This window comes from Pleurodeles waltl, chromosome 7, assembly GCF_031143425.1.
Source record: "Pleurodeles waltl isolate 20211129_DDA chromosome 7, aPleWal1.hap1.20221129, whole genome shotgun sequence".
NCBI classification, from domain to species: domain Eukaryota; kingdom Metazoa; phylum Chordata; class Amphibia; order Caudata; family Salamandridae; genus Pleurodeles; species Pleurodeles waltl.
Genome location: NC_090446.1, coordinates 551708877 through 551725863, shown reverse-complemented (window position 1 = coordinate 551725863; position 16987 = coordinate 551708877). Strand labels below are relative to the sequence as shown.

The window sequence follows — 16987 nt, the reverse complement described above, 5'->3', positions numbered from 1 at the left end:
GATCTGGTTGGGGAAGAGAGAGGGATCTGCCATGGATCTCCGCCTTTCCCATGTGGCCGCCCCAACCCAGAAGTGATGCATCTATCACTATAGAGAGATCTGGTTGGGGAAGAGAGAGGGATCTGCCATGGATCCAATGAGGATTCAAAAGCAACCACTGCAGGTCTTTTGCAGTCCCCTCATGATCTGGACCATGTTGAAGAGATTCCCCTGATGCTGCACCCACTGGAACTTCAGGTCCCACTGAGAGCTTGCAAATGCCATCTTGCATGTGTTACTAGCAGGATGCCGGAGGCCATAAGGCCCAGCAGCCTCAGAGTTAGTCTCACCGAAACCCAAGACAGAGGCCGAAAGATTGGAATCATAGCCTGAATGTCTTGGACTCACCTTTCAGGAGGAAAAGCCCCAAACTGCACTGTATCCAGAACAGCTCAGATGAAAGGGAGTGTCTGAGAGGGAGTCATGTGTGACTTCGGCATGTTTATAGTAAACCCCCAGCGTGTGCAGGAGGTTCGCCGTAGTCTGAAGGTGGGAGATGACTTTCTGGGGCGAGTCTGCCTTTAACAGCCAGTTGTCGAGGAGGTTTCTCACAAAAACTCAATAAAACAGTCGAAGTCGGTCAAGAAGAGACCAGGGTAGCACTTCTGCGAATCAGCGCGTTGCGTGGGAAGAAAAGAACTGATGTCACTGTGCGAAGGCAGCGTCTGTATACTACTCCCGTCTTCCTCACGGCAACTACGACGCCAACGATGCCCGCAGAGTCGACCGGCGCCACCTACCGACGCACAAAGGTATTGCTCGAAGAAAAATCTCCGGATCCAGTCTGACGCCTGGGGGAAATTCTAAGGTAAGGAATCTGAAACTAGAATTCTCTATCAGATGTTATTAATTTTTAATGTATATTGACTTATTGAACACTGTTTTTTTTATTCTCAAATTTTGACAAAAGGGGCCACCTTTTGTGGACGGTCACTACAGCTGGTAACAAAATCCATAGGTGCTATTGAAAGGGAAATTAGTAATGCTGAGGAAGGACTGGCAACTGCACAACAATCAGTGAGAGAAATGAGAGTTTTTTCCCAAAATTCTATAATTGAATCATCTGAATGAATGAAAAGGGATTCTGACAATGCCATTTTAAAGCCTTATGTGTCCCACGAAGTTATAACAATTCAAGTCCCTTCAAGACTTGCCTCTGAGACCAACCCCCCCCATGAAAAAGGAGAAGAAAAGCAATTGCTCATGATTTAAGTAAAGAGTCTGACATACACAGCGCATCAGAGCTGACAACAAGAACCCTAAAAATGCCCTAAGTAATCCAGGCACAGAAACATATAAATTAATGGATGTCATAAAGGGTGAAGGTTAAGAATGAATTGGACTCATTGATATCTAGATTATAGGTGGCTGAAACTATTGTCTCAATATGATGCATGAAGTGAACATTTTGATGGCCCATCAGGTGGACACCACCCCTATTGCTCAAAGCATGATTTAGTTGTGGCCATCCATATGAACCCTTGGAAGGGCCCAACGTTGAGGTGAGACTGTCTGCTGAAGGCAGGAGATGACCTTCAAATTGTGACAGACATGCAGTAATCACTTGGATCCTATGACCCAAGTTTGCCATCAAATTCTTCTGAGGTTAAGCAGTCTCTTATTAGCCAACAAGATAGCTTATATTTTCGACCTGAGGCCACTCCATGGGTTATTGTATTATAAAATGTTTCACCCCTAGAAAACAATCAGATGGAGCCTTGGGAGAACTGTAAGAATACATCCATTTATTGGATTGGACAGAAATTAGTTTTGACCAGAGAGCTCTTTGATGATCTCAATATGGTTTGCAGGGTAAGTTGGGTTGGCAGGAGTACAAAGAAGGACCCTGGGAACTGTATTGTCATGAAGTGTATGTTTTCTAATTTATTCAGTCTGATTTCTCACAAATTAGCAACCTTATAGTGTCCTAACACAAATATTAATTTTGTCTCACTGGGTTGTTTTTATAAGCCCATAGAATATGGAGAACAGTAGTCATGCTCTCAATGTTCCTACTGTGAATCATTTCTCTGTACTGAGGACAATGAATGATAATGATTGGCTACTGGCTCATAGTACCAATACTGGTTCTACAGCTTTAACTCCTAGGGATGAAATTAGAAGATTGCTTGTGATAAATAATCCAGAGTTTCCTAGCCCATTTGTAGACATAGTACTCAGTACTGGTTCACAATTTGCCAATTGCATGGATCTTGTTACCACTTAGTCTTGCATTATAAGGTCTTTCAACTCGAGTAACCCTGATAATACTCTTACTCAGGTTCACAGGTTAAGCCTTGTTTTTCAGAATATAGCAGGTATCAGGATCAAGATGCATGATGAAGATTAGCTATCCTTTGTCAAACAGTTTCAGGTCTCTGTCTCCATGAGACATGGATGATTGATTATCTCTATATCATGAGTTTTACCACATTCCATATTTCAGCCTCAACTTCTATGCTGGGCAGGGCTAAAGGGGAGGCTTGTTACTTATGTCCCCACTCTAATTCCAGGGGGCGTTTTCAGTAACAAGTTGGACTCTCCTTATTACCAGGTAACTGACCTTAAAATGTTGAGGAACATATGCCTCTTTATATTTAATTTTGATAATAACATCTTTACTGGGGAAAACGGATATGTGAATAAAAGCTAATAAAAAGATCTGGTGGCAATTTGGTGTTCAATAGGAGTGGCTAACCATGTGTATTGGGATGATTTCAAAATCTACCTCTGCTCATCACCAGCAAGATAAGTGGGAGGCTATGTGCATCATACTGATGAAGGCTTAATTCTTTTTGGGTGCAGTGAAAGATTAAATAATTTACTTTTTAATTATAATCTGTTTTTTGCCAATGAGGTTAGTGTACCACAACCTCCTTTCAATTATGCCTTAATGGTTAGACAGTCTAGATATTTGATTTAGATTTTTTAAGTATATCATGCTCTGTAAAGTGAACATAATTCCCAGAGCATAGTAATTATTTCCCCTGGTATTGACTCAAAGACCAGAGGAGCTGAATGTATATGTGACATTGAAGTTGTCTCTACAAACTCTATTAGTTTGAAGTGGAGCAGAGTTATTCCTGATGCTTTTCTTTCAAATCTTTTCTGCTATGCCTATACCTCAGTTAACATTTGCCTTGATAATAGTGGATATTAGGAATGCTTTCTTGGGAATTGCTAAGTGTGTCAAAGAGAGAATCACATGTACAACTCCCGGGTTCGATGGAGACATAAAGGCTGGTGTCACTCAAAGTGCACCAAAACCCTTGCACAGACCCATTAGAGTTGGTAGTGAAGTCGTGGCCTCAGACAGGCTTATAAGATTGGGTTGACACGTAGGAGGGATGAATTAAAATCCGAGGCTTGGACAGCACTAATCAATGCTAGTAGGATAGCAAGGCTTTCTGGCAGATCATTCAGAATCCTTAATTCAGAGAGTCATCTGCTACATTGATTGAGAATGCTGTATCGTCAGAAGACTCGGAGATCCATTTTTCTGAGATCTATTCATTTCAGGTCTTTGTGCCCATGGAGGGGGCAATTTTAAGTTACATGGGGTCTCCAAGAATGATCAAGAAACAGATCATTTATTTGTATCCCTGGATGAGCTAATTACTGCTTTTAATAGCAGTCATAGTGGAAAAGTCCCCAGTCCAGTGGAGGCCAGCAGTTTTAACAGGGAGGGGTGCGGGCGGGAAGCACACTCACACTTTCGCACACACACACTTTCACACACACACACGCACGCATATCCATTCACAACACTCATCAACATTCAAACATGCACGCACACACCAAACATTCATTTAAAACGATCACACACACGCACACACACACACACACACACACACACACACACACACACACACACACACACACACATTTACCTTCAGCCTCGAAGGTCCCAGGAGGGTTGGGACTGCTGCCTTCCCTCACTGGCTGACCTTAGGTCCACCAGTGAGGGAAGGCAGCAGTCTCAGCCTCGTCACAGAGTGGGATGGGGTCAGTGAGACTGTGACCTTTGCTCAGCCTGACAGACACTCTTCATGATGGGCAAAAGGTGGGGGGGCGTGGCCCCTCTGCCCTAAAGGACGGGCCGCACCTGCCCCAGTCTCTGATGGGGTTCCGGTTGACCTTTTTTAAACTAATTTGGATATTTGGCATCAACTTTCGAATGTCCTGAAAGCTGTTTATAAATTGAGACATAAACATGTTGGCCTGCCTCCTTGATTGTTCCAATTTCCAATTTACATTTTATGCCCTGCTCTGTATTTACAAGGTGGCGGTAAACCACTTTTTGTGGCTTAACACCACCTTGTAAAAATGACTCTTTCCCACGCAGGCCTTTGCGTGGAAGGTGAGTGCAATGGGTGTTGCTGTCGGCGTGCCACAGCAACACCCATTGCAAATTGATGCTGCCTCAGATTGATGAGTTTTCGTAAACCTGAGGCAGCTCCAAAATCGCAAGGCACAATGAGGAGGAATACTTTTATTCCTCCTCGTTTTTTGCTTTTTCTGTGTATGCTGGATTCTGCAGCACCGCATAGAAAGAGCAAATTACCAGCCATGATTGTTTATGTGTGGGACGGTGTCCCTTCCTGCACATAAACAATCATTTCAAAATGATGATTTGGCACTTCTGTGTGTCAAAAAGCTATCAGTTGATCTCACTTTTAGACTCACTCCTGAAGGTGGCGGAAAGATTATTACTCTTGAGATTAGAGACTTGGGCTGAGGAAAAACAAATTTTGCCAGATACTCAGTATGGATTCAGAAAGGTGGTGGAAAAAGTCAAACAATGACTCAATTTCAGTCTCCTCAATGGGAAATATACTTTAGCAAGCAAAGGTCCTGTCTATATAGCATTCATAGACTCTTCCAGTGCATTTGACTGTGTAAATCACAGTAAATCATGCAATGTGATGATTAAGATGGGCATAGAATGTCCTCATTAATTTTTTGAGAGAAATCTACTGTTGCTTACACCAGAGAAGGGTGTGGGATTCATGGGGAAATACACACAGGAGTTAAGTATTGGCCCTAGAGTAGGACAGTGCTGTGTCCTGGCGCCATTCCTTTTTACGCTGTATATCAACAATTTGAGCAGAGTCCTTGAGGAGTAAGCAATGATGTTCCTCATACTGGCCAGAGATCAACATCTGCACTTCTGTATACAGATGATGCTATGCTAATTGCGTGTACTCCTAAGGACCTGCAATATTTGATTGACCATTTTATTAAATATATGGCTTCCTTAGACTTGAGAGTGAAATGGTGAAAAACCTTCATTATGAAACGTAGACCGAAGGCAGAGAAATCTTACCAGTTTGAAGTAGGTGATACCTAGCTTGATCTGACACACACCTTTTCCTATTTGGGAATGCTGTTTGATTTTTGGGGCACTTGGGTACAGCTGGTTACAGTCAGAACAATGCAAATGAATAAATCAGTTGTTGTACTAAAAATCTTTTCAGCAAAATTGGTGAGGAAGGACCTTTAAAGGTTATATATTATATACAAGGTAAATTGTACTTCCTTGGACCAATATGGGACCAGGTGTCTGGGGGTACGTTAAATTATGAAAACTACAGTTTGCGGAAGACCCCTGCTGAAGAAAGTGTTTCTACCTATGTTTGTCATGAAGAGCTGGGATTTACTTTCCGGGAAGACCTTATTAGAAGGTATGCCCTCTTTAACTTTGACATAGAATTTGGACTCAGTCTGAGACATGTCTGAACAGATAGATTGTGAATGACTGCTTATCTGTGGATCACGCAGGTAAAGTTCCATAGCTTAAAAATGCCAGTGCTGTTTGTGGCAGTCTGGGCATGCTTGACATTTTTAAAGTCCCCACCTCCTTACATGTATTTGCAAAGGTGGAAATTAAGCACGTGAATTAATGTGTTGGAGGATGAAAGATTTTACAGGCAGTGTGGAAAGGGCCGTGTTTAAATCATCAATTGCTGTTAACTATCTGAGGGCGTAAAATTATACATGGAACATGCGCATACTCCTCAACATAGACGTGTCTTAAAATGGTTCAGCTGCAACATTATTCATTGTTTCATGTGCTTCCCTAGAGAAAATGACTTGTCTTCCCCACTTGCTAGGTGCCCGTTTGATGGTGTTAGTGAACAATACACATTGCACTTTAGATGATTTTTTGTAAATGCTATGAGGCCCCGGACAATACTCCTAAAGCCGCTACTGCAACGTTTTAAATTCAGACAATTCAGAACAGCTCTGCTTTACTACATTTGTACTCCCATGAAATCTGTTTAGCTGTGTTCAAATTTGTATCGAGGACTACATTGATGCACAAGAATTTGAGTGGGTAACACATTAAAAGGAGCTTTTATGTATGTTTATTTTTCTTTTTATAATGTTTTTTCTTAAAAGATCTGTTTATATTATCAATATTTATGTACTTTCAGTATAGGATGGATTTTTTCTTTAATGAAATGTTTCTCTTATTGCTTTTATGCGTTTTTTTATTTTATTTATTTATTTATTCGGTCTAAAATTAGACCATTAAAATGCATAAAAACGAACCATACATAAAAAATAAAAAAAATAGAACAGAGATCATAACCATCACGAAGAGGAAAAGGGAGAAGAACAAATGCAATTAATACACTCTTTGTCCAACAGAACAAATGTTAAATGATACTCCTTAATTGATGCCTCCTAGCTTATTGGATACCATTTACCAAGACAATTGTAGAGAAAACCGAATAGTATACTAAATCTTTTCTGGTAGTGCCTATAAAAACTTCAGAATGCCATGTATTTTAAACTAAACATACGTAAACAAATTTTTAAAAGAAGAAAAAAACTGTTCTAATACAAATTATGCATAAAAAGTGGTTCGTATTACTTCATAAAATACTTCATACTTGCGACGATTATAAACCAGACATTAAAAAGGGTACCATAGGATTAACCTCATTTCTTAAATAAATTATTCATGGGAGTTAAATCTTGCCATTTGCAAGGTGCTATATGCTGCGATGCTATGAATCAATTAAGTAAGAATACCCGATAAAAAACACAGACATTATAAAAGCTAATATCTTTGGAGTTAATCCATAGGTAAAACAACACAGGTAATCGTATCTGAATTCCCTAGCCATCTAAAATCCTCGTCCACTAGCTGCTAGACCTCTCTTCAGCCAGTAGACTAGGGTCTAAAATAGTCCTACTACGAATAGTCCATAGTGCTGACAAATATTTGGAGACTGAGCTTACTATCAACGTGGAAGTATCATATTTGCATAGTGTGTAGGCACTGGTTCGATCATGCAATAGCAAAACCTTGCACAGGGGGATAATCCACTTTCCTCTAGGACACTTATACAAGGGGCAGAAAAATAAAACATGCTCAGGAGTTTCCTTACATAAGTGGCAGTTTATACATTTATCAGACATGGGACTGTTGATCGACCAACGGGCCGTAAAGCTGTTAACTGCTAATGTTCCGTATCTAAGCTGAAGGAATAAGGCTCGGGCACGTGCTGGTATAGGGAGATCCAGGAAGTTTTCGGGCCGGGGTTCGTGTTTGACCAGCAGAAACTCTGCTGTCAGCCGACCTGGCCCATTTCAATGAAAAAACTCATTGTAGACTTTTCCCAATATCGCTCTTTGATCAACAATCTAGCATTAGCAGGAATCATCTCAGGATTCTCCCAATAATGGGGGAAGCCCAGCTTAACCCAACCTGATTTCATCTCCCTCAACCAACAAACTTTTTCCCATCCCTGGAAAGGTGTTATAAGGTCTTCGATTGCTGCCCTGAAGGGCTCAAGTTCTTCCGTTTTCCATAATGGAACCCAATATAGAAGTGGCCTTAAGCTTGCTGTGTCTTTAATACTATTTATACCCAGATCTAATCTTAGGGGAATCATCGGCGTGCCCTTCCCTAACCTAGATATGTGTCTGAAAAAATAGTTTTCTTTGGTTTGAAGGGTATCCAATTGTCTATAAGAACCCCAGAGTTCCGCTCCGTAGAGGGCAGCAGCACGGATTTGGACTTTATAGATTTTGGAAATAGGGATCAGAGGGGGGCTTGCTACGGCATTAGCCTTTTGTTCTAGCACTCCACCTCTTTGGCTGATAATAAGTGCCCCTTTTCTTATGACTGCATCCCAACTGCCCTTATCCGATAATCTAATGCCCAGATAATCATACTCCGTTACCCTCTCCAAAAAGACTGAATCCATCACTATGTTTGCTTTTATTTTCTTATTCGGGGTGCTATATATCATAAGTTTTGTTTTTTTGGCATTGATATCCAGCCCGTAATCTCTGCAAAATACACAAAATTGATTGACCAGATTTTGAATTTCCATAGATGTTTTAGCCAGCAGGATAGTGTCATCCGCGTAAAGCAAGCATGGCACTTTATTCCCTGCCAACTTAGGCGAGTCGTTGGTACAGTTTGCTAGGTAATTGATGCAATTGTTTATGTATAAAAGGAAAAGTGTAGGGGCTAGGACACATTATGCGGTTATGTCAGAATCCGAACAATCGAATCGAAAGTACGTATAGCGATGGTGCATTCAACCATGAATGGCCTCAAAGAATTCTAGCAGATTTCATCTGTTTATTTCAGTGTTTGGAAGTCCAGATAGCTTAAGATATTGAGATGAAAAATTGAGTTTGCTTCCAAAACTATGGCCCCTAAAGGTATTTTCAATGATGGACCAAAACAACCAAGCACTGGCAAAGCTAATAGGTCTGTTGTTGGCTGCCAGCCTTCTTGCAATTTTTGTTTTATTTTGTCATGGTTTCTGCAAATATTTATTGTAGCTTTCCTCGTTCCGATGTGATGACATGGCTGCAAAAAAGCAGGTGCCTCGCTGTGCAACATGTCAAAGTCTTAAATATTAAGCAGGTAGCAGGTTGGCAGGGCTTAGGAAGTCCCTGCTCCCTCGCTTACAACTCCCCCAAGGAATAGGGATCCACCTTTGTTCTCACTATACCAAACCCGAACAATAAGTCGACGGGCCACAGACCGCAGTTATTTAGGGGCATATTTATGAGCCCCTAGCACCACTGGAGCGTCACGATATGTCCTACTCCGTATTTACAAAGTAGCGTTAAACCACTTTTTGTGGCTTCACACCAGCTTGTAAGTACGACCCTTCCCACGCAGGCCTTTGTGTGGAAGGGGCATGCAGTGGGTGCTGCTGTCAGCAGGCCCCAGCAACACCCATTGCATATTGATGCTGCCTTAGATTTTCGAGTTTTCGTAAACCTGAGGCAGCGCCAAAATCGCTAGGCACAATGAGGAAGAATACTTTTATTCCTCCTCATTTTTTGCTTTTTCTATGTGTGCTGGATCCTACAGCACTGCATAGAAAGAGCAAAATGCCAGCCATGACTGTTTATGTATGAGAAGGTGTTCCTTCCTGCATGCACATAAACAATCATTTCAAAAAGACGATTTGGAACTTCTGTGTGTGCTACAGAATGTTTATGTGTAGGAAGGGACACCTTCTAACACATAATCAATCAAACCCCTCAAAGCAGACATCCTTGCAAGGATGCCTGTGTTGGCGGTGGCAGCTAAATTTAGCACCAGCGCAGGGGATAACACAGGGGTGCATCCTATTCAGTTAAATATGGCGCATCCCTGCATTGTGAAATGAAGGAGCACGGCACTGCCAATTTTAGCGCAACGTTGTGCCCTCTAATTTTTCTTTAAATATGGGCCTTCGTTTTTAGGAAGTAGTGTGCCTCTTTCAGAGGGTAAAGTTATACCTTAATTAGTAAGGAGGAGGACAAGAAAGGAGCTGAGGATGTAGTCTTACCACAGTTTGCCCTTACATTTTAATTTTCTTTCTTTTTAGGTGTAGCCTATGCCAAAGCCTTTTGTTTTACCACAAAAAAAAATAGTTGGCTTTCGGTCAGGTCCCTTCAGCCTGTCACAACTCCCTCTTGATCCCACTGTACAGAGGGTCTGGCACTCAGGGTTCATGTTGTATTTTCCCTGTGGCACTTCATGGCCTCCTGTGACACCAGGATAAACTCCCCTCAGGCCCCATGGTCCACTGCACTTAACCACTTCGCAGGCCCCTTTCCAGACAATTAGAACATTCTGGTACTGTTGTTCAATTAGTTTTTCTATGTGCACACTTGTGAGGAATATACATGTTTCCTGGTTATTGGTTCCAACTGCCATGACCTATTGACTTCCCTGATATTGTTATTTGATTTCACCTGCTTCTGTATATTGATTCCAACTTCCATGACCTATTGACTCCACCTGCTAATGTTAATTTATTCCACCTGAGTCTCTTTATTGGTTCAAGCTACCATGACCTATTAACTCGACCTGCTAATGCTAATTGATTGCACCTGCTTGCATAAATGGTCAAAACCTTTAGGCTGACAGGTGTTCTCTCCCATGGCCCATTGGAACCTTCCTGTCCCCTATGTGAGCCACGTGTCTTTCAGGAGTCAGCCACACCCATGAAGTATTCAAACCACACCTGAAATTCGAGTTGGTGCTTGGCCTCATTCCTGTCCCGAGCAAGCATCATCCCTGCACTCACCTCCTGAGTTGGCCGGATTCCTACAGCACTCTAGTCTTCCCTAGTCCAAGCCTCTCTGCAGCTCCTGTGATCCTGACTCCATTGACGCGTCTGTCGTCTTCGCTTCCAGTGTGGCAATTCCTCTTACTCTTCGGCTCCCTGCGCTACAGCTAGAAGGACTTCCTCTGGATTCCATTTTAAGTAGGAGGGACAAGGCTAAGTACTTGATCACAGGTTAGCACTCACTAATCCTCAGATTAACCCTAAGACTATTGATAAGACTGAGCTCAGAATAGCAACAGCTCACTTTCTGTAAATCAAACACTACCTTTGTTTCAATAGCTTTAGAGCTCTGCTCTCCTTTAGTAGGTGCTCTGGTCTTGAATTATATCAGAACTGAAATATGTTCACCTGCAGTGCTTGACAAAGTGTTGTAATAAGAACTAGAGAATAATTATTAGAGCACACTATAGATATGTATATAAGCTTGTACTGAGAACTTAATGTAAAATGATTCTTGGGAGCGCCAGAAACTCCTGTCATAAATCTTGCTTTTTGCCTGCTCTCATTTAGTGCTTGTGGTGAAACCTATAAGTGTACAATATTGTGAATAAATCATATTCTTTGTATTCTGAGAACTGTTGGTAAACTACTCTTCTTGTTATCTGCAGTGCTTTACATCCACACGAACACAAAATATCCAGGGAGTGCAGTGCTGCAACCCAGCAGAGCAGGACTGGTGCCACAAGTTTATATTTTCTTATTTTGTCCCACCACTCTACCCTTTGAGGGTAGTGTATGAATTAAGGGTTTGTTGCTTGTGGGCTGCCTTCCAGGGGGTAACAGTTCCAACATCGCCTCTGCTGTTTAAACCAGCTGAGTGAGTGACACAGCCATTGCTTTCTTTGGTTCACAACCCTTCAGCCGCAGACATGAGACATTGTCAGTCCCACCTTGGATCGGCCCACAGGAGTATTTTATTCTAACTGCTTTTCTTTTGACAGTTTGGGTGTTTCATTTCGCTGTCATTGGGATGAAGAAGGAATGTCTGGTCAATCCTAATAATTTTTCATCATATTTAATTACTTACATAACTTGTGCATTTATATTCATAAAATAAACTTTTGTTTCAGTCTCACAAATTTTCAGGTGCTTTTGTCTCTGCTCGCATGTGAACTTGACCCTACGATGGCCATGACAACTTTTCACACCAGGACTGTCTGATGACAAGGTGGCCAATATCTTGCAAGATTAGCAACATGTTCACCATGGTTTGCACAGCTGGCTGTTCCTTTTTATTTTGTGATCAGGCGTCTGATGTCTTTCAGCACCCCCAGCAGCAGGTTGAAAAGAGTGTTGTTCAGTGTGCCTGCAAATGGCCCAATCTCCAACAGGGCTGTGGATGGCTGATGGCTCCCATTCCTTCTGCTGCCAATCCGCTGCTCCTCTTCAGTTTGTCTGGTGCTATTACAAAATATATCAGCTGCTGCTGTACATCATGCCCATTGGCTCCTTCTCATTCTGCTTCTGGGCCACGGTCAGAAAGCTTTAGCATAGGTAGTAGGTGGTGCTTATAACTCAAAATGTAAGTTAGACCTATTAGTTCTGCTAATGCCTCTTTCTAGTTTCCTTTCATTATTTATAGGTAATTGATTTATTTACTTGGTTGATTGTATCACACTAAGCACATTGCAGCACTAGAGTAACAGATTAAGAGTCAATAGAAGGGTGAGATATTCTTCAGTTTCCCTCTCAGAATAGCTCTGGTCCCCAGATGCTACTATTCTGCTGCAACTTGACTGCAGCACAGCCAAGTACTTCAGCCTGCCGGAACACCAAATTGCCAAACCTCAGAGTGCAAAGCCTAGCAGTTGGTTTGGTGGCTGGCCTCAGGAGGTTTGCCAGAGTGATGTAGCATGCTGCACCCTGCACTGGCTCCTGATCAAGAGCAGAAATCAGATCAAGGCTCTCTGTATTATATATCTAGCCCTCTGCAGTATCACTCCCAGATTAATATCTTCCCGGCTTTGCCATGAAATCCCAACAACAACACTCCTGTAAGTCCCTCAGTTTTTGAAGGCCGTTCTTTCATTGTTCTGCACCACACTGGAATAACCAGGCCTTTGAACTTCGGCAAGCCTCCTCCTGCACACTGTTTAGGAAAGGTTTAACAAGCATTTACAATGCAATAGGTCTCGCATTTGCTTGAGTTAGAGCTTCTTGCCGCATAAATTTGTCAACCCTTCCTCATAATTTCATCTTTTCCTGCCATATAATTCAAGTGGCCCTGCATATAAATAAAGCACTTCCATTTACCTACTTCCTCTATCTGCAGAAAAATATGAAAATGTTGCCAGTTAGCATCCTAATTTAAATCCGCTATGCTAATTCCAATAGAATACCATTTTCACCACCCCACCATCAGAATTGCTGGCTGGCTAACACAATTCCCCAAAAAAAGACACAAGACAGCCACAGAGGAGAATTAAACTAGAAGGATCCCCTAAACATATCAAGAGAGTCCAAACAGTCATAGTGCAATAAGGATGTTATGTTGCCCTGAATTATGGTCATAACTGTAATAAAGTGAGTTTATTAAAACATATACAATTATCATATAAACCTTTATCAGAAAGAAACTTTTAGCATTCAACTGTAATGCTCAAAACATCCCCTAAAGGGCAGCATAACAAAAATATAATTTGTAAGAAACATGACCATGTAGCCATATTGTTAGCTCCCAGAGAGCATAACCCCATGAAGAAAAAAACTGGAGAAAGTAATGCTGTGTAACCATATTCTTAGCCCCTAGAGGGTGGTTCTAGAGCTAGGAGGCCTATTGCAATGATATTACAAACAAGGCCTTTAAATCAAAACTTCCCCCAGCTGTAAAACAAAAGTTTTAGCCTTCAGAAACCTTAAACAACACTGAATGGTGGGCGTGGTTATTATTTTTGGGACCCCACTAAACTAGTGTGGGGACCCAGAGATGATGCAGACAGAAAGAGTGTTTTGTAGGTGGTCCCATTGTCCAAGGACCACCACAGGCTGAGTTATGAGCAAAAGTGTTTTGTGAGAGTAATGCCCTGCAAAGCATTATGAGGCAAGATTACCGAGGGCAGTGACTATTGTAGTATCGGCTCTTCAACTGTGCCGGGAGAGACACTTTTGCTTTGAGGATTTCTTTTTTATGTAAAGCTTTTACCAATTTCAAGTGTTTTAAGGGGAGAAGCCAAAAGAAATTACTATGATTGGGTAACAGTGAACTTTTTGACCAGCCTTGCAAACCCGCAGATCAAGTTCATGCTGTTGTACCTGTTTGTGTTGTGAGCGCCATGGCTGCCATGCAGCACAAAGGGGAGGGACAAAAAAAGTAGTTCATCCACGCTGAGGTATATCGGCAACCATGCAATATTCCATGTATCCATGTTACAGGGGCAGTCTGCAAGGTGTGACAAAAATAGCCCGAAGGTGGGACAAATGTAAAGCATTTACCAATTACATCAAGTGATTTTTGAAAGGCAAGCCAACAAACGAGTGAAAGTGATGGGCGTGACATGAGCATGGTTAAAAGCCCACAATACTTACAACAGCTCAAAGTGCTTGTGACTTAGACCTAAAAAGTACCTGTTCTCATAATTCTCCATTTCTTACTTTCCTTTGCCTTGTTTCTGTATCCTCCACCAGTACTAGTGCAGAGATCCTCTTGGACATAAATTCTGCTTTCCAAATAAATCAATACATAAAAACACATTAACTTAATAAAAACATTAGCTTTATATGTGCACCAACATTTTGATAGAAGGTTAAAAGTAAAGCAGCTATAAATGTTTGCTAAATTGAAATAACATCTACTTAGGGACCAAAACTCTAAAACATGTAAACATCATTTGCACAAGACTTTTGAATATGTTTCGTCTCACTGCAGCTTTTCTTTGCCTCAACTCTAGTGCCATGCCAAAGTTTTAACGTGGACGTAAAGCATCCAACTACCTTTGAAGATTCTGCCAAAGGATTTGGACAGAACGTTGTGCAGTTCAGAACAAACAGAGACAACTTGTAAGTAACTTGATTAATATTAATGGAAATAGTTGATTAATATCAATAGAAATTATCAAAAACATCAAAATTGGTTGTTTAATAGTAGCATGACCAAAATCAATCTACATCTCTTGCTGTCAACTGCTTCAGCACCTCACATAGGGGCCTAGTCATAAATGCATTTTGGATCATGTAAAGTGGTATTCCTGTAATATTTTTTATGTACTCTTACATGCCTTTGTGAATTGGACACAAATAATAAGAAATGGGGACATTCATGGACTACTAATATATATTTAGTGCATGTAGAAAGTACTCTTGCCCTCTTTGCACTTTCACATATAGGCTGCTGGAAGTTTGGTGGCCGATTCATAAAGGCATGTAAAAGAGTACTCCTGGAGTACTACTTCTTGTACTCATAAATGCTTTTGTTAATCGGCCCCACATTCTACTCAGCTCCTGCGATGACACCCTAATTTGAATGAATGGCTGTCGATGGACTAATACTGTTCTTTTTCTCTTTTTGTTTGGTAAAAAACACTGTTTTAAAAAGAGTTAAATGTCTTAGATTTTAATAGAAAGTAATATCTGGTTTAAATTAAAACACGTCAAGTGGACTGTAGCAAAATGACAAAGTGTTAAGAAGAGGCAAAACCCCTACATCTCACACAACTCAATGCTAGCCTCCCCTTCAGTTCATTCACCAAAGCTTCATTCAAAATATTTTTGTAGACAATTCATAATTACCAAATATACTATTTTTGTTTCAAAAGTCTGTTTTTCAAATTTTACTCTACAATAAAAGTGTATAAAACATCTTCCCTCTTTGTAGTCTTTCTATGGTTGAAATAAATATTGTATTTTAGTGCAAATTTTAGTGTCGATATTTTACTGACACAAATGTTTGCAACATTTAAAAATTCACAAGGAAAAATTCGAACAGATACTTTTAAAAATAATCTTCACCCAGATGAAGAAATAATCTTCTCTAACTACAGCTACTACCAAGAGAATAATTTATTTTGTCATATGCTTGACACAATAAAGTTATACAGACTCACAACATCATTTAATGGTAATGATCACAAACTCATGGAAAGATATAAAGACTAGTCTAAATCTTTCATACAAATCAGCACTCAACTAGCTACTAAAAGCAATATGAACTTAGGCATAGTCCCAAAGAATCCACTTCACAAAGCATTTCCAAGGCCTAAGTGTATTTTATGTCTACAAGAAGCTGTTACTTTTGCACACAAAAATTGGTGATTTGCCTAGCCAGAAACGTTTACACTTTACCTGCAAGGCTATCAATTTCTTCTGTGGCAATTCAGTATATTGAAGTTCAGCATTCATAAGTGACTATTAAAGGATTAGTACATGGTGTGTGAAAGAGTGCTGGAAGGCATTGATGAAGAAAACACACCATAAATAAGGCTGAGACTCACAGACAGAGAGGGCCAATGAAGAAATTCACAAACATTAGCAATGCATTTCCCTTACTCATATACACATTTATACTTGCACTGGAATGATACAAGCGTAATTTCTGCAGAAAACGTGGGATGGCGCAACAATATGCAATACTGTAAAATAAAATGGAATGTATTGGAAGGGGAAACAAACTTTAAAAAATGCTTGCCATCGGGAAGATTTCTACAAATATGCAGACTTTGAAAAATATTGGGATTCATCCATACCAATAACATGTTGAATATTATAAAAGAAATACTTTAAGTATTAGTCATGCTGAATATGCTATGGCAACATTGATCCTTTCATAACCCTAGTATTTACTGAAACAGTGCCTAGGGCCCTTGCTCCAAATACTGGTTTCTTACATCTACTGATTAAGTCCAAACTACTTTACATCCTTTAATTTATTTAGTGGGTATCACTGACCCTGCATGGAGTTCTGACGTTTTCCTAAATGCAGAGACCTTAGACTTGTCAAATTTGATTCATATGTGATTGGTGTAGATAACTGCAGGACATTGTCAGATTGGAAACAAAAAAGAGAAAACAAGAAGTCAAGCCTTCTCCGTCCCTGGTCTCAGGGTGAAGAGCAGCTACTACATCAAATTCAGAACAGCTCATCCCAGCTACAATTCCAAAGAAAGCTGAAGACCAATTTCTTCAGAAAACACTTCATTTCCACACATAAAGTCTGTCATGCAACTGGCTGGCCTTTAAATCTGGCCATCCATGCCCATTAACAAAAAAAAAGTAATCTATTTAAGACCATGTGCATCATACAAACACCTACAACTATAACCATTACAAAACTGAACCTTGTTCTTTGACTGTAAAAACAAGAACTCCGAATGTAAGCATCTATTACCATTAACAACCATGAACCAAATCATAAA

General features: G+C 40.6%; 1 protein-coding gene across 2 annotated transcripts in view; it reads left to right on the top strand.

Annotated features, from left to right (window-relative positions):
• LOC138304332 (integrin alpha-M-like) overlaps positions 1 to 16987 on the top strand; it is a 628283-nt gene that overhangs the window by 72532 nt on the left and 538764 nt on the right. For both annotated transcript variants that reach the window (XM_069244296.1, XM_069244297.1), the window contains exon 2: positions 14528 to 14636. In XM_069244296.1, the coding sequence (XP_069100397.1) occupies positions 14528 to 14636 (109 nt within the window). The remainder of the gene's footprint in view (positions 1 to 14527; positions 14637 to 16987) is intronic.